Source organism: Lipotes vexillifer, unplaced genomic scaffold (assembly GCF_000442215.2).
Source record: "Lipotes vexillifer unplaced genomic scaffold, Lipotes_vexillifer_v1.1 scaffold515, whole genome shotgun sequence".
In the NCBI taxonomy this organism is placed as follows: Eukaryota; Metazoa; Chordata; class Mammalia; order Artiodactyla; family Lipotidae; genus Lipotes; species Lipotes vexillifer.
In genome coordinates, this window is record NW_006772017.1 from 2,250,623 (window position 1) to 2,276,989 (window position 26,367).

General features: G+C 38.4%; 1 protein-coding gene across 1 annotated transcript in view; it reads right to left on the bottom strand.

The window, feature by feature from the left end:
• Positions 1–3,524: 3,524 nt before the first annotated feature.
• PPIL6 (peptidylprolyl isomerase like 6) overlaps positions 3,525–26,367 on the bottom strand; it is a 35,162-nt gene continuing 12,319 nt past the window's right edge. The window contains exons 6-8 of the mRNA XM_007447269.1: positions 18,139–18,195; positions 8,781–8,916; positions 3,525–3,724 (exon numbers count right to left, since the gene is read on the bottom strand). Of these exons, the coding sequence (XP_007447331.1) occupies positions 3,613–3,724; positions 8,781–8,916; positions 18,139–18,195 (305 nt within the window). The 3' untranslated portion in view covers positions 3,525–3,612. The remainder of the gene's footprint in view (positions 3,725–8,780; positions 8,917–18,138; positions 18,196–26,367) is intronic.

Below are 26,367 nucleotides of genomic sequence, written 5' to 3' on the forward strand. Positions count from 1 at the left end.
GGAAAGAGTATCACTAGGTTGATAGAGATTAATTTTAATTTTGAGGATATACCTTTGAATTAATTCAGTCAATTGGAAATTAGTATGTTAGTGAGAATAGCTAACACTGAGCATAACGGGCTTTCTGTTTCTTGAAATGATGATGTTCTTTCTATCAGTGGCACTTTCTCTGTTTTTTGTGGGTTGACATTCCAGATGGGAAGATAATTTTTATCAAATTTCTGCTATGTGTCAAGGATCATTAGTGGTGTCTTCACAAATTATCTCAATCCTCAAACCACTATGAGATAGATGTACCTCGATTTTACTAGTGAAATTGAAGCCCCAAAGTAGATAATAGTATTGTTATTGATTTTATAAATTTACTCAGGGAACCACTGAAGTTTTAGAGCCTGAAGGGAGCTAACAACTTCTTTACTCCTATTTGTTCTTTTTACAAATGAAGAAAATGCAAGGTTAAGTGATTTAGGCACCATTTTGCTAGCTAGCTGGGACTAAAACAAACACACCTGATTTTAAATATGTATAAAATGTAAATAGTGTGGAATCCTGAGGTTGCCAGCCTATTCATTCATTAACAAATAGCTGGCATTGTTTGGAGTTGAGGAAAACATATTCTTTAGATAGAATTTAAAATATTTATCTCAAATCTCCCAAAATAAAAAAAATGAAAAGATACCACACTCTGCTTATTCACATGGCTTGGTGTAAGACAGAGCATATGTACTTGACTTTGCCATATCAGCATTTAGGGCTAGGTCACATAACTAACATTTTGTACAAAGCATCAGAATGCCTTTACTCTCATATTTGTAGACTTGGACAAATTTAGAATTCCTTCTGTTTAATCAAATCAGAATCTTTCATTTTGATTAAATCAAAGTCTTATACTTGGAGTTAATTGGGATAAGCTTCTGAGTCCTTTGTAACAATCAGTTTCTCCAAACGATATAGTTAAACATAAATCATTCTAAGACAATATATTCTAAGACAGAAGTATCAGTGCATGTACCTTTAAATGATGGCAGTAAGAACCACTGCATATACAATCTGTGACTAAAGTTTCTACACAGCCTAAAAGTGGGAAGTGAGCAAAGTGACCATGAACTTGCCATCCTTTAGGTGGTTAGCAGAGTTCTACCTTTACATTGCAGCCAAACTGAAAAATAAGGGGAGCTGGCATCAGTTTCTTACACCCATGCAAATATCCCAGTTCTTTCACAATATCAGATAAATGCTTAATGCCCCAATATGCAGGTTCATTGCCAGTAAGAATTGGTCTGCTGCTTGTTATTACATGACTAATGCCTGTAATGTTTTAACCAGGACCTTTGCAACGTGTCAGTTTCTTTCATCCCGTGCTTCGGGAGTTGCTGAGAGCCTCTGTGGCAAGCCCAGCGCCCCTTTGTTTGAGGTGTCGGCAGTGTGACTGGAGGAACCCCTCCAAAGGCCCAGGGAGTGGATCTGGAGGCTTCATACAAACAGCTTGAATTCTCAGGTTGGCCAAAACTCCTAAGAGTAGAAGAGGAGATACCTCCTCTTCAGTGTTTCCCAGATCTGGCTGTTAATCAGTCATTGAGGAGTTTTTTAAAAATACAGGATCCTAGACAACACCCTGAAGGTCATATACCAGGATTTTATTAATCATCCGTGTATTGAGCACTTATAGCATAATTGGTCATATTCTAGATCCTGTCTACAAATTCCTGATCGCCTGAACCCTCACAGCAGCTCTGTGTGGTAGGTACTACTGTTTAGGGATGAGGCAGTAGAGGCACGGTGAAGTTCTTGCCTGAGTTCATGCAGCAAGGGAAGGGCAGAGCCAGGATTCAAACTCAGGCTGTCTGGCTCTAGAACACACATTCTTAACATTCTGCTGCCCCTGGGTCACTTGAGAACGTGACACAGGCAGTACGCTTCCTCCCCGTCCACCTCAGAGCTTAGGATAGAACCATATGGCAATAGCAATGAAGCTGTTATTAGAAAGAGAGGGAGAGGGAGGGAGGGAGGGAGGGAGGGAGAGAGAGAGAGAGAGAGAGACAGGAAAAGAGAGAGAGAGGGAAGGAGAGAGAAAGAAAGGAAGGAAGGGAGGAAGATAGAGGTATATATAGATGGGAGATGGGAGCTCCGATGGGAGCAAGGGAGTAGGTTAACTATAAAGGGCTAGCCAGAGGGAGGCTTTTGTGGTGCTGAAAAAGTTCTATGTCTTTATTGTGGTGCCAGTCACACAGATCTACAATATACAGGATAAAATGACAACTCTGCCATTGTCAGTTGCCTGGTTTTGATGTTATACTGTAGTGTAAGATAGGACCCCTGGGGAAACGGTGATCAGTACACAGGGCTGCTCTGTTCTGTTTTTGCAATTACTTGTGAACCTATAATCATTTCAAAATTAAAAGTTTTAAAAAATCCTTTGCCTCCCTTTGGCAAGCCCCAGGTCAATTAGGGGGCTGTCTCCTTAAGATCAGCTCAAAGAGAGATTGTGCTTGGAAGACAAACCTTCACTTAAGGGCAAGAGAAGTGCAGTGGGTCTGGGCAGAGCAGCAGTTCGACAGCAGTGGTGGCAGCAGCTGAGCGCGGTCACCACTAACAGAGGCAAGCACCTCACTGACTGCAAAAAGGGGGCTGAAACATGTTGCTTATGGCTTGCAGTGATTCCCAAGTGACCAGTGCCCAGGTGGCTTAAATAAGAACCTCTGGGGAGAGAGCTAAGCGAATGTGCAGAATCCCTGTCCCACATCTAGAGACTCTGCAGGTCAAGGACAGGGTCTAGTAGTCTTTGTCGAAAAACTTCCCTAGGTGACGTGGGTTTGAGAATCTCAGCTTAAGGAGCAGCTGATAAAGCTGGATCCCAGTAACATCTCAGGAGTCCACCACCACAGGGACTATAACCCAAGCCCTTGGTTTTCATATGGTTGGTATGGCTCAGAGACAAGCATTCTATTCATAAAACCATCTAAAGTGTATATCCTTTTCTGAATGTTATGTATAAACAACGAAATATTACAATGAATTTTTTTTCTGTTGCCTCTCTTCTATTTGGTTATTTACCAATTTTCTTACGGCAGAAATATAATTACAGACACCAACATCATTCTGTTATAGGTACAAATGTTTTAGGATTCAAAGGCCATTAGGTACTGCTGCTAAATTAAGAATGGTTTTGACTACAAGTAACAATAATTGACCAACAAACAGGGATCTATTTGTCTCAGATAGCAAGAAATCTAGACATAGGGATTTGCTGGTATTGGTTCCGCAGCTCAAGAATTGGGGCTGACATCTCTGTTGTTCTCTTGGCCTTTCCTTCATGGCTCCAGCCTCTCTGCATTCAAGACTGGATAGAGGGGAAGGGGCAGGACCACTGGCATTCTGCTGCTGTCTCACTGGCCAGAACAGTATCCCATGGCTACTCCTAGCTGCAAAGGAGGCTGGAAAATTGTGTATTTTGCTTTAGGCAAGAAAGGAAAATGGGGAGGGATTGGGTATTGGGAGCGCTAACCTACAGCATCCGCCACAGCTTTCAAATAAAATTTTAACACTGTTTAATTTAGAAACAGCTGATCAGATGTACAATAATAAATCGTCAGAAAATACTGATAATGAAGGTTAGGCATAAAATTCTCCACTGTCAATAATTACACATTGTTGTATTGGTCTTTCATTCTCTGTTGGAACCAATTCTAGTTGATGAAGAACATCTGTTCCTTCAATCAACTGCCTATATAGGAGAAAAAAATGGAAAATTCAGTCAGTCATAAATTTTCACATTTAGCTTCCATTCCTAAATTGAGTCCTATCTAGCTTAGCTAAGGCTCTTTCCTACAAATTAAATTAACATCAGTCATAAATATCTTAAATAGCTCTAGATATGTCCACTTTGCCATGCTCCTCCACACCTGCTCCGGGACCCTTCCAGTCTGTTATCCTCACTGCCATCAGAGCGATCTTTTCAAAATGCTAATGTGGTCTCACCTGCCCCACTTAAAACACTTCAGTAATTTCCCATCATCCTTATGATAAAGACCAAAGGTCTCTCCCATGGCCGGCCTCCCCACTCCCCTCGAGGGTGCCTTGCAGCATGCTCCCTTGCTCTGCCAGCCAGACTGGCTCTCAGCACTTCAGCCACCACCCCATGTGCCCTTCCTGCCACAGCTGTCTCCTTTGCTCTTGCCTCCCTCTGTCCCCTGGCCTGGTCACCTCCTGGCCTTCCTTCAGATCTTAGCCATCACTACCTTGGGGGATGTTTCCCAGGCACCACCCCCCTCCCCGCCCCGCTTATGTCAAGTTCCCCCTCTCCCTTATAGGAGTGATCAGGGATAAATTTGACATTTATTTCTATGCTTCTTGGATTAATTTCTGATTCTCCCCTGAGGGCAGAGATCATGCTTTTGCTTAGTGCTCAGTGCCTGGCACAGAGTGGGCACCTCATTGCCATCCACTGAATACATGAATAAAAGACAGCCCAGAGCCATGCTAGTTTGGGTCTCTGAACATGTTCGCTGGCCACAAGCCAGAACTCCCTGAATGGAACTAGACTTCTGATGGTTCTCTCAACTAAAAAAAGGCAGCAGAGGCCAGAGAGAGAGCTCTAAACATAGGACTGTACCCTCTGCCAGTGTTTGGGTTGAAGCAGTGGTTAAGGGGAAGGTGCAGTTTCCATTTCATGATCCTTTATGGGGACAGTGTCAGTGCTGACACTGACCATCTCTAGTCATTTCTTTTCTGCCATCCCAATTAGAAAACATGACACAGAGCAGGACACAATATACATTCTGAGGATGAAGAGCAGGGAATAAATGGACAGATTCACCTCTGTCCAAAGAGGCTGTGAAGGGCTTCCCTGGTGGCGCAGTGGTTGAGAGTCCGCCTGCCGATACAGGGGACACGGGTTCGTGCCCCAGTCCGGGAAGATCCCACATGCGTGGAGCGGCTGGGCGCGTGAGCCATGGCCGCTGAGCCTGAGCGTCCGGAGCCTGTGCTCCGCAGTGGGAGAGGCCACAATAGTGAGAGGCCCGTGTACCACACACACACAAAAAAAAAACAGGCTGTGAAGCCTATTCTCCATATTGGTTTCACAAATACTGAATGAGCACCTACTGTGTGCACCTTTCCACTGTGACAGGTGTTAGGGCACAAAGTAAGTGAGACTCAGTTCCTATTTCAAGTTGTTGACAGTGTGCCAAGAGGACAAAGAGGCAGTTTGATTTTGGTAGTTAGGGGGTGTATTTCTGACCTAAGCCTTGAACAGGAGTTTGGCAGACTGAAGGAAGGCAGAAGGTAACAAGACAAGCAAAGGCCCAGAGGCTGTTCTGGGAGGGATGGCACTCTGGTCTGGCTGCAGCTCAGCTGCCATGTTCAAAGCTTCCAAATCTACATCTCTAGCCCTTGCCCAGCTTGAATACTTACTCCTGGTATTCAGGAGTTGACATCTGCCTGTCATACAGGTATCTTCACTTGAAACATAACTTGTCCATCTTGAATTCATGATCTTCTCTCCCATATCCTCCTTCTTGTATTCTCTACTGTGGTGAATGGCACCAGCCATCCAACCAGTTCCAAAATCCTAGGAGTTCCTCCAGATCTTCACTGCTCAATATGGTAGCCAATAGCCACAGGTGGCTATTTAAATTAAATTAAATTAATTAAATGTAGTTCCTCAGTTGCACTGGCCACATTTCAAGTGCTAAGTGGCTTATGTGGCTAGTGGCTGTTATATTGGGCAGCACAGATCACAGTACATTTCCATCACTGTGGAAAGTTCTATTAGATTCCATTGCTCTATACCTTTCCCATAACCTCACCACCAACATCTAAATAGTCATAAAGTCTTGTTGAATCTAATTTCCAAATATATCTTGAATTTTTCCATTTATCCCCTGCTCATCTGTACTGCCAGTGCCTTAGACTAGGACTTCATTTATGGCCTACTATTACCATCGCTTCTTTTTTTTTTTTTTAAACATCTTTATTGGAGTATAATTGCTTTACAATGGTGTGTTAGTTGCTGCTTTATAACAAAGTGAATCAGCTATACATATACAGATATCCCCATATCTCCTCCCTCTTGTGTCTCCCTCCCACCCTCCCTATCCCACCCCTCTAGGTGGTTACCATTGCTTCTTAACTGGCCTTTCTACCTTCATTTTCATCCTTTGCCAATTAATTCCTCACTTCTGCTAAAAAGAGATTTTTTTCAGAACAAGGACCTGGTCATGTTGCTCCCAATTTAAAATTCTCCATGGCTTCCCAGCCCCTTCAGGTGGGGGTCTGTGCTCAGTAGCATGGCACCCACAGCCCTTTGAGAGCCAGGACTTGGCTGTCTCATCTTCTCCAGCCTCTACTCTCTCCATTTCCCCCTGGGCTCTAAGCTCTAGCCAAACTAAATGACTGGTAGATAGGATACTCCTTAGGGTCTCTCTACAGAGGTTCTTCACTCTTTCTAAAATTTGTTTTACTCACTTTGCTTTCCAGCCTTCTCTATCTGGCTAACTTCTACATGACTTTCAGTACTCATTTCACCTTCTCATGAAGCTTCCCGTGACTCCTCCCCATTTTAGGGGTCCCTTGTAATGAAATTAATTCCTCCCCAGCACTGTCCCCAATGTATACCCCTTTGACCTATGTATGTGTGAATGGAGATCTTACAGGCTTGTATTTTGATATTCTTTCCCTGTGAAACCACAGGGCAGGGCCATCAACAAGACTGTGGGTTGATGCAATCTCCCCTAAAGGGCATTCCCAGTGTCATCCATCTGAAGACAAGGCAAGTTCATGTACCAGAAACTAAGGCTTGGAAGGAGGGTCTGTCTCAAATAGGAAAGGAAATTTCTGTATCTCTCTGGACCTTGGTAACCATGTCTGGGCTTCTGGAAGCTCAGATAAACCTGCGGGTGCTCTGTGATGATAGGGAAGAGAAAGCATCTTCCACTAGAGGCAGCTCTACAGCAGCGAAGGAAGGTAGTTATATTTTGAAGGAGTTAGTTATATTTTGTCAGATTATCTAGTTGCCTATTATGGTATTACTTTTCTGCTTCTCCCCTGGCGTTCTGTCAGGTCTCGTTTAAATATTTCAGCCCAGACTCAGCTGTTACTTGGAGGCTTAAGGGGAAAAAATTGAGATTATACTTAGGCTAGAGCAATGAAAGCAGTGCAGCGCCTCCCTGAGGCCAGTGTGTTGGTGATAACAAATTAGTGATAACGAATTAGTGCGAGAGATTCCCCTAAAGATGAATCACATGGAAAAAGGCAATCACCAAGGAGACCAAGCACTCCTCCTCTCCACTACCATCCTGTAGGATCTGCATTGGCTTTTACTAAGGAGTTGGAGGGTACTTACTGCCTTTCCCTCTCTCCTGTATTCCCAGTGCACTCTTTACAGGGCTTGCATGTTCATGTCTTACTGTCTTATTTACAGTTGTTGGGTTTTCCAACACACTGTATAGGCTCCCTGAAGGGCGGAAGTTGTGCCACATCACTCTTCGCCCAGGACTGAGCACCGGGACTAGCACTTGTTAGGTGCCTAATAGAATGCTGGTTGAATGAATGGGTCAGAAGGCCAGCAGCAGTGAAGGCTGAAAAAGATGCAGGGCCAGAGGGTGGAGGACCTGGAATGCCGCTCTGAACTCTAGGCTCTATGCATCTGGGGGTGGAGGTGGTGAAGGAGTCACTAAAGTTTTTAAAGTAGGCATGTTTGCGTTTGAGAAAGGTACCTTTTGGAAGGATATAAAGGATCACCTAAGCATATGGTTGAGGGCAAGATACTACCAGCAAGATGACGGGAAGATATTTAAAAGATCTAAGAAATTGTAAGAATTATTTGGATTTAAAAAATAATTGAAGAATGCATTTTCAAAATCAGAATATAGTTTATTAAGACCAGGGAAAATGGAGGAAAATGCATTATTTTATCTTATGTAGCTGTTAAAATCATCTCTTTAAAGAAATCTCCTTTGGATGAAAATATACTTTCTGCTTTTTCAACCTGGAAATATCACTGGCATTACACTGAAGGAATAATTGTGCTTAAATTTTTTTTAAAATTGTGCTTAAAATTAACATTGGCCTGGAATTTTTTCTGAGGCTGAAGAGTCAGTAATTATCCCTGTGGAGTAGCTGGAATAATCTAATATTCAGAAAAGTTCTGACACCTTATACATCGTTTTAGGAAAGACAAAGTAAGCTTCAATTTATATTCATTTCAGTAATCAAACAGAGATGTGAAACACGGGAATGATGAAAAGTATAGTCACCATCCATATTAGGTCCATATGCCTATAAGCATCTTGCTAATAATATTCTAGTAATTATTACCTGAGATATTTCCATATTTTAAATTGCTCAGTAAAAATAAAGTTACTTCTAGCTTGGACGATTTTCTCTCTCTGTCTTCACAATGTTCATGGACAATTACATAAATGGCTTCACCTCACTTCTGCATCTAAATATATCTACATTATTAAGAACTATGGTGTTATTCATAGTTAAAAGAATTGACAATATCCTTGAGGCTGAAGATCCATAGAAGGATGGATGATGGATGGATGCACAGGACATTATAATGGCTGTGCCTAAATGGTTTCCATGTTTATTATAGATAGCAAGCTTCTTATGAAATACTTATTTCTGAACATGTTTGTCTACAGTATTTGTATTACTTTGGCTTTTAAATTCTATTTTTAGTTACCCATAGACTGTGTACAATACTTACCCACATCTTTTTGAACCACATTTTTACATATATGAATATTATATAGACGAACTTACAATGCACATACCCAAAAGCCACATATTTTCTATCTAGATAGGGAGTTGCTTGTAGTGTGATGTAGAATTGTGACCCATTGCTGTGATGGCCTTTGTTGACCATTCCAAGAACTCCCCTTTTATTATGAGGAATTGAGAAGTTTTCATCTAGAAAAGACAATATGCAATAGGTCACTAAAATATTTCTATTTTCTTGATTGATAGTAATACATAAAGCACAAACAATGCTTGGTAACAAGGGTTCTCAATCATATTTAGCAATATTCCAAATTGTAAATATTCTATTTGTTTCATATTACTTTCACTCAAGTGGGCTGTTAAAAAAGAAAAGCTGGAAAGTCTTAGACCTATTTGAGCATTTACCTTTAGTTTATCATTAATATAGCTAAAAACAAGTGTGCTAAGAAAATAATGTAAAAGGAAGAACTTGAAATTAATAATATAAAAGGAAGCACATACCTTTTTTTAGGAATAAAAGTCAGCAAACATTCTTGTATTGTTTTGGCAGTAATATTTTATTCAAACTATCAATGTGATATTAAAAATGACTCCTTGCAAACAAACAAACAAAAAAATGACTCCTTGGAGAAACCTTTCACAGACAGACCCTTCCCCTCACAGCATCTTCTGCAGACCTCTATTATAGTCTTTAAAACACTTTATGTAATTTTTTACAGCCTGTTTCATGTTTGTGAAGGCAGGGGCTTTATCTCATCATCGCTTTACCCCCAGGGCCCCCTAGCACATTACTTGGCACATGTGTGGCCTTAAATATTGATGATGAAAATAAGTTAATTTATGCTTATTTTTAGTAGTCTTTAAACAGATTTTAATTTCAAACCTTATATGGGTTGACCAAGATTTTGTGGAAAGTGATTTTTTTAGTGTAAGATTAATAAGTAAAAAGAATTATATGGTGATTATTGGGCCACCATTTTCAGGAAGAACCATTTCCAGCATGAAATAAGATTTGCCTCCAAACTCAAAAACAGAAGGAAGTAATAGAAGAGAAATTCAGTAAAAGTTTTCATTCAATAACTTTATCAAATTCTGGGAATAATTGAGAGATATGAATATTAACTGTCAAGATTTTCTTAAACTGCAATTGCTGACTATTCTCATTTTAAGTTTCAAAGCTAAGACAACAAAGCAATTAAGCCATATCTATGGTGGTTACTTTTAGCTTGTTAAACTGCAAACTGAATAAAGATGTCTGAAATATTATGAAATGAAAATAAAGTATTTTTGTGCAAATATATCTTTATAATTACATTGATATTCCATATTCATTTCAGTGGAATAGAGAATAGCTCATTAATTTCATAGAAAATCACATGGCATAGAAATCTGCCCAAGCAGAGATTCAGAGAGTTTTAACAAAATGGTATTTGTCATTGCTCTTAGATATTATGATCAATTTTTCTTAAATTCTGAAAGTAATTGGAAAGAAAATTTATAGAGTTGTAACATTTTTACCAAAAATTCTGTGATTTGGGGAGAACTTTTAAAGCATTAAGGGTGTAACTTTGTTTGAAATAGAAATCAGAATTAACCTGCTGAAGAAAATCAGTTTCTGAATTTATTTAATATAAAACTCATTCTGATGTTTATAATAAAAGCAACTACTGCTTTCTCAAGTTTGGGGAAACTGCCTCTATTCTCTCTGGTAAGGGAATAAGCAGACAATTTGGGACATTTCTGTATAATTTTCTGAAGACAATAATGTCAAGTAGAAATTGGACTTGAATCCTGCAACATCAGTTTTTTAAACCTACTGCCCTAATTTTACCAGCATATTTAAATAATAATAGCTATTCACTAATTACTTATTGTTATATAAAAGTAAATTGGGTGTGCTACCTAGCATTCTTAAACTGCTTTAATGAAATATTTTTTATATTTTTAATTGAAGTATAGTTAACTTACAGTATTATATTAGTTTCAGGTGTACAGCATAGTGATTCAGTATTTTTACAGATTCCATTAAAAGTTATTACAAGATAATGGCTATAATTCCTGTGCTATATAAGATATCTTGTTGTTCTTCTGTTTTATACATAGGGGTATGTATCTCTTAATCTCATAACTCTACCTTGCCCTTCCCCCCTTCCCTCTCCCCTCTGGTAACCACTATATCTGTGAGTCTGTCTCTGTTTTGTTTTCTATATCTGTGAGTCTGTCTCTGTTTTGTTATATATTCATTTGTATTATTATTATTATTATTATTTTTTTTTTTTTTTTGTGGTACGCAGGCCTCTCACTGTTGTGGCCTCTTCCATTGCGGAGCACAGGCTCCGGACGCGCAGGTCCAGCGGCCATGGCTCATGGGCCCAGCCACTCCGCGGCATGTGGGATCTTCCTGGACCGGGGCACGAACCCGTGTCCCCTGCATCGGCAGGTGGACTCTCAACCACTGCGCCACCAGGGAAGCCCTGTATTATTTTTTAGATTCTACATATAAGTGATAACATACAGTATTTATCTTTCTTTGACTTATTTCACTAAGCATAATATTCTCTCAGTCCATTCACATTGCTACAAATGGCAGTATTTCATTCTTCTTTATGGCCAAGTAATATCCCATTGTATGTATATATATATATATATACCACATCTTCTTTATCCATTTATCTGTTGATGGACACTTAGGGTGCTTCCATAGCTTGGCTACTGTAAGTAGTGCTGCTTTGAACATTGGGGTGCATGTATCTTTTCAAATTAGTGTTCTTGTGTTTTCTGGATATATACCCAGGAGTGGAATTGCTGGATCATATTGTAGTTCTATTTTTAGTTTTTTGAGGAACCTCCAAACTGTTTTCCATAGTGGCTACACCAACTGCATTCCCACCAGTAGTGTACAAGGTTCTTTTTCTCCACATCCTCTCCAACATTTGATATTTGTAGACTTTTTGATGATGGCCATTCTGACTGGTGTGAAGTGATACCTCAGTGTAGTTTTGATTTGCATTTCTCTAATAATTAGTGATGTTGAGCATCTTTTCACCTGCCTCTTGGCCATCTGTATGTCTTCTTTGGAAAAATGTCTATTCAGGTCTTCTACCCATTTGATAGGGTTGTTTTCTTTTCTTTTCCTTTTTTGATATGGAGTTGTATGAGCTGTTTACATGTTTTGGAGATATTAACCCCCATCGGTCATATCATTTGCAAATATCTTATGCCATTCAGTAGGTTGTCTCTTTATTTTGCAGATGTCTTCCTTAGCTGTGCAAAAGCTTTTAAGTTTAATTAGGCTATTTGTTTATTTTTGCTTTAATTTCTTTTGCCTTAAGAAACAAAGATGCAAAGCAATCTACAGATTTAATGCACTCCTTATCAAAATACCCATGACATTTTTCACAGAACTAGAACAAATAATCCTAAAATTCATATGGAACCACAAAATACACCAAATTGCCAAAGCAACCTTGGAAAAAAAAGAACAAAGCTGGAGGTACCACCCTCCCAGACTTCAAAATATACTACAAAACCACAGTAATCAAAACAGCATGGCACTGGCACAAAGATGGACACATAGATCAATGGATCAGAATAAAGAGCCCAGAAATAAATCCATGCACCCATGGTCAATTAATCTATGACAAAGGAGTCAAGAATATACAATGGAGAGGAGAAGAGATAGTCTCTTCAATAAGCTGGGAAAACTGGACAGCTACATGTAAAACAATGAGATTAGCACATGCCCTCACACTATATACAAAAATAAACTCAAAATGGATTAAAGACCTAAACGTAAAACCTGAAACCATAAAACTCCTAGATGAGAACATAGGCAGAACACTCTTTGACATTGAAATATTTATTTTAAAACATGTTGATTGTGTACATGACGTTAGGAATAAATAGCCAAGTGTTTATCAGTACTTGAATGGATAGATTATTCGGGTATATTCATAATATTAAACAGTAGTGAAAATGAGAGAATTCCAGCTATAAACGACATGGATGAATCTCATAGGTAGGGATGAACTAAAGAAACAAGACACAAAGAATGCCTGCCATATAAGCCCATTTATATAAAGTCCAAAAATAGTCAATAACTCTGTTATTTAGGGATCCATACACAAGTGTTTAACAAGAAAAGCAAGGAAAAAGTCAGGTTAGTGGTTATCTCTAATAGGGAGATGGAGTTATTATTGAGGATGGACAAATGGGGTGCTTTGGGCATGCTGGCAGTTTTTCTTTCTTGACAAAGATGGTAATGTGGGGGGGTGCTTTATAATTTTTAAGTTTTTTAAAAAATATATTTAAAAAAATATTTTTATTTATGTATTTACTTGGCTGCGCCTGGTCTCAGTTGCAGCATGTGAACTCTTAGTTGCAGCATGTGGGATCTAGTTCCCTGACCAGGGATCGAACCCAGGCCCCCTGCATTGGGAGTGTGGAGTCTTAGCCACTGGACCACCAGGGAAGTCCCTATAATTATTTTTAAATTGTACATATGCAGTTTCTCTATATAAGATAAATCTCACAATTAAAAAAAAACGAATAGCCCTTAAATGGCTACCCAGACCACATTATCTTCAGTTCTTATTTCTACTAAAAAATACTTTTGCATAACTTAGTTGCATTATTGAATATTGACAGTGCATCAGGCTCTCTGCTTTTTATTAATGTTTACTTTCATTTAAAGACAAGGAGGGACTTCCCTGGTGGCACAGTGGTTAAGAATCCGTCTGCCAATTCAGGGGATACCATTTCGAACCCTGGTCCAGAAAGATCCCACATGCCGCGGAGCAGCTAAGCCCATGGGCCACAACTACTGAGCCTGGACTCTAGAGCCCGTGAGCCACAGCTACTGAAGCCCATGCTCCTAGAGCCTGTGTTCCGCCTGTTCGCACCTGTACTTTATCTGTTTAAATGTCTGTCTGTACAAAAACACTAAAATCCTGGAGTGTGGAAACTTGGTCACATTATCTTTGTTTCCTAAGGTCCTAGTACCATGTTGGCACCTAACTAAGAGTTTAAAGTTCTATGAATAAATAAATGAGTGGTGTCACTTGAATGATTTCATTTGATAAAGCTGTCTCCACATGAATTTAGAAGGAAAACTAGCTTTTACTTTTCCCTTTTCCTTTGGCCATTGATTATTATTTTTTAAACCTTTTCATTGTATTAAAATATAGACACAAAAAGCCATGGAACACTATAGTTAGAATTATTGTTAAAGTTATTATAAGGCAAATACCCTTTTAACCACCATTCAGACCAAGAAAAAGAACTTTGCCAGCCTTCCCTCCACAGGTTCTACCTCTATCCCTTTCTTTTTTTACACTTTATCTGTTAATGAACCTAAGCTATTTCACCTCTGGAATTTCTCCCAGGCCAGAGTTTGCCGATTGCACACGCGGTGCAGTTCAACAGGTTTCTCTGTTCCCTGTCCTATGGGTTCTGTGCTAATACTTGTGTTGAAGATGCAGATTGTTTCACCTTGATTGATATATTAGGGAGGGAATGACTTGAGCATGATGAATCTCACCCCTGCTTTAAAGCACTTCCCTCCAGGAGAAGCACCAGGCGAATGTAGGAAACTGCCTCTGCTGAACTGAGCTAGCTACCCAGGAACACACACACCTCAGACGTGACCAGCCACATCCGTCAGCACGTATGAGCTGCGTCCCACCCACATCTGGAGTTACAGCTTCCCTCTGGCTGCAGATAATGCTCCTTCCGCCACCGCAAGATCACTCACAAGCTGCAGCTCTTCCCATACCACCTCCACAGATGTCAAGGAGTTTTCAGGGTAAAGTGCCTTATTTATTATGGTACTGATGTATTTCTTGACCACATAATATATATAAAACTGTGTTACTGTTTTTATTAGGTTATTAACTTATTTATTAATGTGTCACCGAGGAAGTTTTTTTACCTCAGTTTTTTTTTTTTAACCTCAGTTTTGCCATAAGTCCTGTGGTTTTCATTTCATGATTTTACATAGCACAGATTTTTAAGAACACATTATAGCAGAACTGATTGCATTTCTCGCAAATTGGAAGCTAGGTCCAACAGCTTCATCAGACTCTTGTTCTATCCCTTTGGTAATGTGTCCTCTCAACAGAAGGCTTATACTGTCTGATTGTCTCTGTTTTTGTGAAGTTAGCAGACACTGATGCAGCCAATGCCTACATCCATTATTTCCCTGGAGGCAGCAAAATGGTGACATTCTAATTTTATTTTTCCTTTTCATTATTAATTGGAATACTTTTATAACAAGATGTTTCCCCTTATCTACAGTTTGGTATAGTTCCTACAGGAAAGGCAAGATAAATGCTTGATTCTTTACCTATATTTATCAGTTTTCAAGATAATGAATTCATTTCCTATCATTCCCCCAGAGGTGAGCAAGTAGGTTTTATTTTATAATATCATTATGAACTCATGGATATAAAATATTTGTTGGGTTTCAATCAACTGTAATTACTATTCAAATTATTTCATCTTTGGCCAGTGAGAGACTCTTCAAATTGGCTCCTGAGCCCTTTGCCATGACCCCAGTAAATCTTTAATAGTGCTCCTGGCTATCTGATGCCATGATAGCATGACTGAGGTTCCAGGCTCATTTCAAAATTTCCTGTCTCAGAACTGGAATCTGCCATTTGTCCCAGAGGCCCTGGTTTCTTTAATCAAGAAATGACATTTCAAAACAACAATCTAAATTCCAGGAGTGTATGTCATTACTCGGCTGGTCATTGTTTGCAGATAAATTCCATGGGCAGAACTATAGATACAGGTATAGATTAGATATAGATATAGATACAGATATGATACTTCTTGAGTTTAAAGTGATATTTCTAATTCAAATTCAGGACTATGGAATATTTTACTTATTAACCTCTATCGTATTTCATCTGTATCTCCTTTCTTCCACATTGCAGATTCCAGTTCTCAAGGACACAGGAAATGATGAAATTAGAAATTCCCGTAATTACTTACTTGTTTTTTCCTACATTATGTATATAACAATCTCAAAATAATATTAATATTAATAATATTAATAATACCATTATTAATTAATATAATTAATACCAATATTAATAATATTAATAATATTAATAATACCATCACCAGTAAAATTTACTGAAAATAGTTTAAAATTTTGCATATATTCTCCACATTTCTTTCATTTAAAATAAATTGTTAGACTAAGCATATAGTCATTGTATACCATACTCTCACCCTTTTAATCCTCATTACATTTTAGTTTTATAAGTAACTATATGATTAATGCACACCACCAGTTCTTTCAGGGTCCCTCTTGTAATTTGGCTGAATGAAACTCATGCTACAGTCACTGATTCCTCAGGAAGGACTCATGACAACACTATTCCCTAAAGTTTTACATGTTGATAACTCTGTGTGCCCTTTATAATTCAAATTCAGTTTGACTGGATATAAAGTCCCCAGTTCACTTTTCATTTCCTTGAGCATCCTAAATATATTACTGCATTTTCTTCTGGCCTAAGAGTATGATGATAATGTACTTTTCTTTCCCTTATAAATCACTTGCTGTGATTCACTACCTGCCCAAAGAATGTTTTTCTTTTTCTTTAATATCTAATAACGTTAGTAAAATATGTCTGGTGTTGGTTGTTCTCGTTCAGTATTGTCCGGTAGCTGTGTGTTCTTTCAGTAAGTAGTTTCAAGTTTTTAAACAGATATTATTACTTGAGGTATAAACATGCAATAAAATGCATATGTCTTAGATGTTCACTTTGATGCATTTTGACAGTTGGGTATAGTTGTGTAATCACCACCCAAAACAAAATATAGAATATCAAATCCTTTCTTATTTCAGGAAAGTTTTCTTTAATTATAATTCTTCGTGTTTGTTCCGTTCCCTTGCATTGGTTTAATTCCTTAGGGATACTTATCATCTGTATGCTGGATCTTCTCTTTCTATCTTTAGTATTTATCACTTTCTTGTAAATCCTTTTTAGCTTTCTTCATCTCTTTTTCGTTTAAAAAAAATTTCCTTCTTCTACCTTCTACTTCTCTTATTTTTATTTTTTCGCTGTGCCACACAGCATGCAGGATCTTACTTCCTCAGCTGAGGATTGAACCCATGCCCCCAGCATTGGAAGGGCAGAGTCTTAACCACTGGACTGCCTATTTGGTCTTGTGTTCCTCCTAATTTGTTCATTTCTGAAATTTTCTTTTATTGTTAATTCTTTTCTCTAATTCTGTAACCTCATGTCTAAAGCTTCCTCATTTTGATTTATGAGTTCTTTCCTGTCTTATATCATTGTCTTCATGTCTTTTAGCTCGTTTTGAAATTGTTACAGTTTTGCTCTGTTCTGTGAGCCTTCTTTCTAGGGTACTTTCATTATCTGTAGCGATATTACTGTGCTCTTTTTTTTTTTCTTAAATAATCATGAAAATTTCTGCTGCTTTTTAATGCAACTTTAGTTTTATGTAAAATTAGTATTCCTCAATGTTTAGAAGTAGGTGTGGCTTTAGAAGGAAGGTAGTTTTCCTAACTTCACAAAGTTCCCTCTTCTGCTGTTTTCATGTGTTGTTCAGCTGTGTGGCAACTTGCTTTCTGAGATTTCCTGACTCTGTTGCCTTTCCCTCTTTGTCACTGTTGTCCCGATACCTGCATAATTTTTATTCCATTCCCAGCACTTCTTCCTTCCTGGAAGAGAGGCCTTTCAGATCGGTTTTGAGAGTTCATATAGGTTAGACTGCTCCAGCCTCCTCAAGCCTTATGAGGGGCTCCATGCACTCAACTGCTATTGCCCATTGTGGAGTTCTATATTCTCAGCTCTGTCAGATGCCCTGCTTTCTCTCACATACATGCTGATACCATGCAGATTTTGTGGCTGTTGGTAGTTTGTCCTTACCTGTTTATATGTGGAATTCATGTAGATACCTTGTCACCTAGTTTTGTTGTGTTATCCATGGGTCTTTAGTTTTCCTATCTAATGTTTTTTGTCTGTATTTATGTTGGGATTTCAAAAAATTAAAGAACTATGCCACCACCACTATCATCTTTCCAGAATCCCCAACAGCAGTTTTAGTAGGATGATTATCAAGGTACCAATTCCAAGTGTGAGCATGGCAAAGTACAAGCCTTAAAAATATAAATTCCCTTCTACCCCTACAATCCTAATGCTAGAAACTTATCCTAAAGAAATAACATAATTAGGCAAGTGAAAAATTTTATGTACAAAGCTGTTCTGAACTGGACTGGGTTGCCTTCCCACCTACCCTATTTTAAACTCCCACTTTTAGTATGTGTACTTGTAGTATATTACCCCAAACACTATCTAATTTGGGGTTTTGAAATCGTCCAGTCCTGTTAAATTTGAATAATCAATTAAAATGTGACTGACAAAATTTAAAGATACATACCTTCAAATGTGGGTCCATAAATTGACTCTCCACCATCTCCTTTTCCAGCAACTATATCTGAGAAACAGCAATAAATAAACATTAACATTCTGAGACTAAAAAAGAGAATACAGTTATGGCAGGGAAAGAATGCTTTATGATTCCACTTATAACAATAACTAGAGTAAGTTACCTAATTGTTTAATATCTATACCATGAAAATATTTCTATAATGATTTCACTTGTATTTTGTAAGTAGTTTTACATTTATGACCCCATTTTTTCCCCTCATAACTCTGAAATAAGTTAAATTAAATCAAAACCTTTGAAATGGTGAAGTATTAAATTATAATTGTGGTCACGATTTAAAGAGTGTATGTTCATATAAATTCTGCTTATTTTACAAGTTATTCCATGATACGTCTTGCTTTTCAGAAAAATGGAAAGATTAAGCTGAGAGGATGAAATAGGAACAGTAAGGTCTTTTTAACACAAGAATAAAAATAGATACTCTAAAAAGAATTAATGTACAAATTTTTATTCCTTGCCCTATGGTGATAACTCATGTATCTGGTATTTTAGAAAAGAAGTTCCTTTGTAATATAATGAGGTTTTTTAAAAATAGTATTTATAGGACTTGTTTCACATGATATGCATTATATGCATATTTTGGCTTAGGCAATGATCCTACTATAAAAGTCCTCCATGCACAAGTTATTTTATCAATTCACAGCTACCAGGGAAGCAAAGCTAGCTTTAATGAAACTAGAGGTCTCTGAGGTCTGTGTTTTCCCCATCACCCCCTTTACTTCCTTCAGCTCTGTAGACCACCCTCCTTGAATAGTGCGCAATAAATAACTGTTGAAGGACTGTGCCATTTAAACTCAATATGAGTACTTTATCTATAATAAAAGAGTCTGTGCTATTTTAAAGAAATCTGATACAAGCATGGGGAAAGAATTTATGCAGGACAGGGGCATATAGCATTTAAATTATACTATTCATAAAGCTGGTTCAGAAGTTAACTGATAAACCTTAAGTCTCCAACTACTCTGCCTGGTATTTCTGCCCCCCCCTCCCACTCACTCCCAGCCTATGGCTATTCTCAGGAGCCTCTGCAGTAGCCCCAGGCTAAATCCAGGTGTGCGGAACTTGAATGTCCTCTAGCACCAGTTCCTTCAGCTAAGGCAAATTTGCCCAGGTGATTCCCCTCCCCTGCTAACTTACGTAAACACCAGTGACACTCCCTTGCCCTCTGTCTCCAACACCTGCCATTACTCTTGCCCTTTGCTTTAGATCTCCCAGGTGAATATTTTATATTGACACCATTTCAATCAGTATTTAATATTTTTCGTGTCCATAACCCACCCCCTTGAATTCAGCTTTGGATATCTAATATTTCTGTACTTCTGACAACAAATTCAGTAATGCAGAATAGTGGTTAAAAGTAAACTTCAAAGTCAGATGATTTTGATTTCAATCTTGATGTTGGTTACCTTTTCCAAAACTGTTTCCTCATCTATATAGACAGGGATAATGGGAAGTCCCTCCCAAGTAGTTCTGAGGGTTAAAGGCAGTCATGTAGGGAGAGCACATGGTGTGGTGCCTGGCAGAGTGTCATGCTCCTTCATTAGTGGCCATTATTATTGTGCAGCATCACACACTTACGGAATGTATCCTCTCATTGTCATCTTTACCATCATTCTGATGACCATGATGATGATAAAATGTATTAAACTATATCTCAAGAGATCCTTCTAAAGGCAGTAGGCCTATGGGAGCCACAAAGAGGCTTAATAACTGCCAAAGTGGCTTAATAACTTGGTATCTTCATTAACTTCATACTTCAGAAATGAACAATATATATTTCCTGTTTAACTATCTGTTCATTCATTCATTCATTCTTTTAACAAATTCTTAAAAAGCATCTACTATATGCCAGGCACTGTTCTCCAACCTGAGGATATAACATTGAACAAAATAGATAAAAATCTCTGCCCACATGGAACTTATATTCTAGTGAAAAGAAACAGACAATAAATCAGTTAACAAAGAAATATTAATAGTATGGCCAGTGGTGAAAAGTGCTAGGAAGAAAAATAAAGCTGGGTAAGGGGATAGGAGGGTAGCAGAGAAGGGGGTGAGGAGAGGTATATGCAGAGGAAGGTGGCAGTTTTTGAATAGGGTGGTCATGTAGTCCCTGCTGAGATAAACTCAGCAAAAATCAGAAACAGATCAGGGGTCGATGCAAGGGCGTACATAGAGGAATAGCTGGGTGTAGATATCTCAGGCAAAAGAAACAACAAAAGACCTCAGGGCACACATATGCTTGATGTGCTAAGGAACAGCAAGGAGCTGAATGTGTGGAGCAGAGTGAGCAAGAGGGAGAGGTCAGAAGATGAGATGGGCTTGGGGGGAGAAGGACGGCTGTGTAGTGCCTGTTGGTCCCGAAGGGCGAGCAATAATGCCTGGACGCATGCTAAGGCACAACACCAAACCACACTTAGCTCCTGTACTCTGAAATTCTACTCACAGCCCTGTGGGAATCTGACATCTGAAGGAAGAGAATACTTAAAAAGCTTGGCACTTTCAATATACCATGTCATTGAATCCTCACCACAACCTGTGATATTATAATTATGATTAAGAAACTTATTCAGAGATGACATCCAGCATGGTACAACTTGTATGTATCAGTTTGGATTTGAATTTAGTAACCAGAATTTCTTTTCCAAACTGTCCTTAAACATCACTGCCTTGTGATCTGAAACCATGACCTGAGACCTATACACTTACTTTTTGGAAATTTTACTTCAAATAAATAGACAAGTAACATGGCCTACTTTTCCCAAATTTTGCTCTGGGGCTCACAGCAGTGAGGGGAGGTCTAGCCAAAAGCAAAACAAAGAAGAACACAGCATCCGGAAGCCCAACACATCAGAGTCAACACTGAACTAAGTATCAGGAGACACTGATATGGGCCCTCTTTTCTTAAAATTATTTTTTTTAATTAATTTTTTTTTTGGCTGCGTTGGGTCTTCGTTGCTGCTTCGGGCTTTCTCTAGCTGCTTCGGGCTTTCTCTAGCTGTGGTGAGCAGGGGCTACTCTTCACTGCGGTGCACGGGCTTCTCATTGCAGTGGCTTCTCTTGTTGCGGAGCACAGACTCTAGGCACGTGGGCTTCAGTAGTTGTGGTGCGCGGGCTCAGTAGTTGTGTCTCGCGGGCTCTAGAGCACAGGCTCAGTAGTTGTGGTGCACGGGCTTAGTTGCTCCGCGTCATGTGGGATCTTCCCGGACCAGGGCCCAAACCCATGTCCCCGGCACTGGCAGGCAGATTCTTAACCACTGCACCACCAGGGAAGTCCCGATATGGGCCCTCTTGAGGATTGTTTTATACTAACAAAAAATGGAGAACAGTCTAAATGTTCACCAATGCGAAATTAATTAAATTGGCATAGCACTATGATGAAAAATTAGGCAGACCCTAAACATTTTATGTGTTTATGTATATTGACATATGAAGATGAATACTATATAAAGTGAAAAATAATAAGCTTAGAAAACAGTATTGGTGATATCTCATTTTAGAGAAACTGAGGAAAAAACAGTTGATTTACATACAAGATACTTGAATCTACATTTTCCTCCTTATCAGCCTCAGAATGTTCCAGATTATAGAAAAATAATGAAACATTATTAATTTAAGCCCCTGCATATTTCATCAAGTTCAAGCAAATCGCCTTCCACACTACCAATTAATTTTAAATTGCTGCCTGATTGCTCCCTATGGGATATCTCCTAAAAAGCCTCCAAAATTTAATTGTGTGCTGCTAATCAGGCACCTAGTCTGTGTAAAGCCAAAGGACTGACCTGAATAGAAAGCAAAGATGGAGACCAAAATGCTTTAGATCTTACTACAGTTGTAACAATGTAACATCTTTGTTGAGAAATAAGCTGTTTTTCTTTCATTCTGTTTTCAAATTCCCACCTTTAGTATGTTTCTTAAAAGCACTGTATTTTCTACATACACCTTTTTTTTAGGTGAGCATTTAAAATTATCTTTCGGTTAAAAAAATGTTATCCTTTTTTCTTAATTTTTGAATTTTTTTTTAATACAGCAGGTTCTTATTAGTTATCTATTTTATACATATTAGTGCATATATATCAATCCCAATCTCCCAATTCATCCCACCACAACCCCCGCCTCCCCGCTTTCCCCTCCTTGGTGTTGATACATTTGTTCTCTACATCTGTGTCTCTGTTTCTGCCTTGCAAACTGTTCATCTGTACCATTTTTCTAGATTCTATGGCTTAATATACGATATTTCTTTTTCTCTTTCTGACGTCACTCTGTATGACAGTCTCTAGGTCCATCCGTGTCTCTACAAATGACCAAATTTCGTTCCTTTTTATGTCTGAGTAATATTCCATTGTATATGTGTACCACATCTTTATCCATTCATCTGTCGATAGGCATTTAGGTTGCTTCCATGACCTGGCTATTGTAAGTAGTGCTGCAGTGAACACTGGGGTGCATGTCTTTTTGAATTATGGTTTTCTCTGGGTATATGCCCAGTAGTGGATTGCTGGGTCATATGGTAATTCTATTTTTAGTTTTTTTAAGGAACCTCCATACTGTTCTCCATAGTGGCTGTATCAATTTACATTTCCCACCAACAGCGCAAGAGGGTTCCCTTTTCTCCACATCCTCTCTGGCATTTGTTGTTTGTAGATTTTCTGATGATGCCCATTCTAACCAGTGTGAGATAATACCTCATTGCAGTTTTGATTTGCATTTCTTTAATAATTAGTGATGTTGAGCAGCTTTTCATGTGCCCCTTGGCCATCTGTATGTCCTCTTTGGAGAAATGTCTATTTAGGTATTCTGCCCATTTTTTGACTGGGTTGTTTGTTTTTTTAATATTGAGCTGCATGAACTGTTTATATATTTTGGAGATTAATCCTTTGTCTGTTGATTCATTTGCAAATATTTTCTCCCATTCTGAGGGTTGTCTTTTCATCTTGTTTATGGTTTCCTTTGCTGTGCAGAAGCTTTGAAGTTACATTAGGTCCCACTTGTTTATTTTTGTTTTTATTTCCATTACTCTAGGAGGTGGGTCAAAAAAGATCTTGCTGTGATTTATGTCAAAGAGTGTTCTTCCTGTGTTTTCCTCTAAGAGTTTTGTAGTGTCCAGTCTTACATTTCAGTCTGTAATTCATTTGGAGTTTATTTTTGTGTATGATGTTAGGGAGTGTTCTAATTTCATTCTTTTACATGTAGCTGTCCAGTTTTCCCAGCACCAGTTATTGAAGAGACTGTCTTTTCTCCATTGTATATCCTTGCCTCTTTTGTCATAGATTAGTTGACCATAGGTGTGTGGGTTTATCTCTGGGCTTTCTATCCTGTTCCATTGATCTATATTTCTGTTTTTGTGCCAGTACCATATTGTCTTGATTACTGTAGCTTTGTAGTATAGTCTGAAGTCAGGGAGCCTGATCCCTCCAGCTCTGTTTTTTTTCCTCAAGATTGCTTTGGCTATTTGGGGTCTTTTGTGTTTCCATACAAATTTTAAGATTTTTTGTTCTAGTTCTGTAAAAAATGCCATTGGTAATTTGACAGGGATTGCACTGAATCTGTAGATTGCTTTGTGTAGTATAGTCATTTTCACAATATTGATTCTTCCAATCCAAGAGCATGGTATATCTCTCCATCTGTTTGTGTCATCTTTGATTTCTTTCATTACTGTCTTATAGTTTTCTGAGTACAGGTCTTTTACCTCCTTAGGTAGGTTTATTCCTCAGTATTTTATTCTTTTTGTTGCAATGGTGAATGGGATTGTTTCCTCAGTTTCTCCTTCTGATCTTTCATTGTTAGTGTATAGGAATGCAAGAGATTTCTGTGCATTAATTTTGTATCCTGCAAATTTACCAAATTCACTGAATAGCTCTAGTAGTTTTCTGGTAGCATCTTTAGGATTCTCTATGTATAGTATAATGTCATCTGCAAACAGTGACAGTTTTACTTCTTCTTTTCCAATTTGTATTCCTTTTATTTCTTTTTCTTCTCTGATTGCCATGGCTGGACTTCCAAAACTATGTTGAATAATAGTGGTGAGACTGGACATCCTTGTCTTGTTCCTGACCTTAGAGGAAATGCTTTCAGTTTTTCACCATTGAGAATGCTGTTTGCTGTGGGTTTGTCGTACATGGCCTTTATTACGTTGAGGTGCCCACCTTCTGGAGAGTTTTTATCATAAATAGGTGTTGAATTTTGTCAAAAGCTTTTTCTGCATCTATTGAGATCATCATATGGTTTTTATTCTTCAATTTGTTAATATGGTGTATTACATTGATTGATTTGCATATATTGAAGAATCCTTGCATCCCTGAGATAAATCCCACTTGATCATGGTGTATGATCCTTTTAATGTGTTGTTGGATTCTGTTTGCTAGTATTTTGCTGAGGAGTTTTGCATCTGTATTTATCAGTGATATTATTCTGTAATTTTCTTTTTTTGTAGTATCTTTGTCTGGTTTTGGTATCAGGGTGATGGTGGCCTCGTAGAATGAGTTTGGGAGTGTTCCTTCCTCTGCAGTTTTTTGGAAAAGTTTGAGAAGGATGGGTGTTAGCTCTCTGCTAAATGTTTGATAGAATTCACCTGTGATGCCATCTGGTCCTGGAGTTTTGTTTGTTGGAAGATTTTTAATCACAGTTTCAATATAATTACTTGTGATTGGTCTGTTCGTATTTTCTATTTCTTCCTGGTTCAGTCTTGGAAGGGTATACTTTTCTAAGAATTTGTCCATTTCTTCCAGGTTGTCCAATTTATGGGCATAGAGTTGCTTGTAGTAGTCTCTTATGATGCTTTGTATTTCTGTGGTGTCTATTGTAACTTCTTTTTCATTTCTGATTTTACTGATTTGAGTCCTCTCCCTCTTTTTCTTGATGAGTCTGGCTAAAGGTGTATCAATTTTGTTTATCTTCTCAACCAGCTTTTAGTTTTATTGATCTTTGCTATTGTTTGTTTCTATTTCATTTATTTCTGCTCTGATCTTTATGATTTCTTTCCTTCTACTGACTTTGGGTTTTGTTTGTTGTTCTTTCTCTAGTTCCTTTAGGTATAAGGTTAGATTGTTTATTTGAGATTTTTCTTGTTTCTTGAGGTAGGATTGCATCGCTATATACTTCTGTCTTAGAACAGCTTTTGCTGCATCCCATAGGTTTTGGATCATCACGTTTTCATTGTCATTTGTCTCTAGGTATTTTTTGATTTCCTCTTTGATTTCTTCAGTGATCTCTTGGTTATTTAGTAATGTATTGTTTAGCCTCCATGTGTTTGTGTTTTTTACATTTTTTTCCCTGTAATTGATTTCTAATCTCATAGCATTGTGGTTGGAAAAGATGCTTGATATGATTTCAATTTTCTTAAATTTACCGAGGCTTGATTTGTGACCCAAGATGTGATCTGTCCTGGAGAATGTTCCGTGTGCACTTGAGAAGAGAGCATAATCTGCTGTTTTCGGATGGAATTCCTATAAATATCAATTAAATCTATCTGGTGTATTGTGTCATTTAAAGCTTGTGTTTCCTTATTAATTTTCTGTCTGGATGATCTGTCCATTGGTGTAAGTGAGGTGTTAAAGTCCCCCACTATTATTGTTTTACGGTTGATTTTCTCTTTTTTTTTTTTTTTTTTTTTTTGGATACGCGGGCCTCTCACTGTTGTGGCCTCTCCCGTTGCAGAGCACAGGCTCCGGACGCGCCGGCCTAGCGGCTATGGCTCACGGGCCCAGCTCTCCAGGGCGCGTGGGATCCTCCTGGACTGGGGCACGAACCCGTGTCCCCTGCATCGGCAGGCGGGCTCCCAACCAGTGCGCCACCAGGGAAGCCCTTTATTTTCTCTTTTAAAGCTGTTAGGATTTGCCTTATATATTGAGGTGCTCCTATGTTGGGTGCATATATATTTATAATTGTTATATCTTCTTCTTGGATTGATCCCTTAATCATTATGTAATGTCCTTCCTTGTCTCTTGTAACATTTTAAAGTGTATTTTATCTGATATGAGTATTGCTACTCCAGCTTTCTTTTGATTTCCATTTGCATGGAATATCTTTTTCCATCCCCTCATTTTCAATCTGTATATGTCCCTAAGTCTGAAGTGGGTCTGTTGTAAACAGTGTATATACAGGGCTTGTTTTTGTATCCATTCAGCAAGCCTGTGTCTTTTTTTTTTTTTTTTTTTTGTGGTA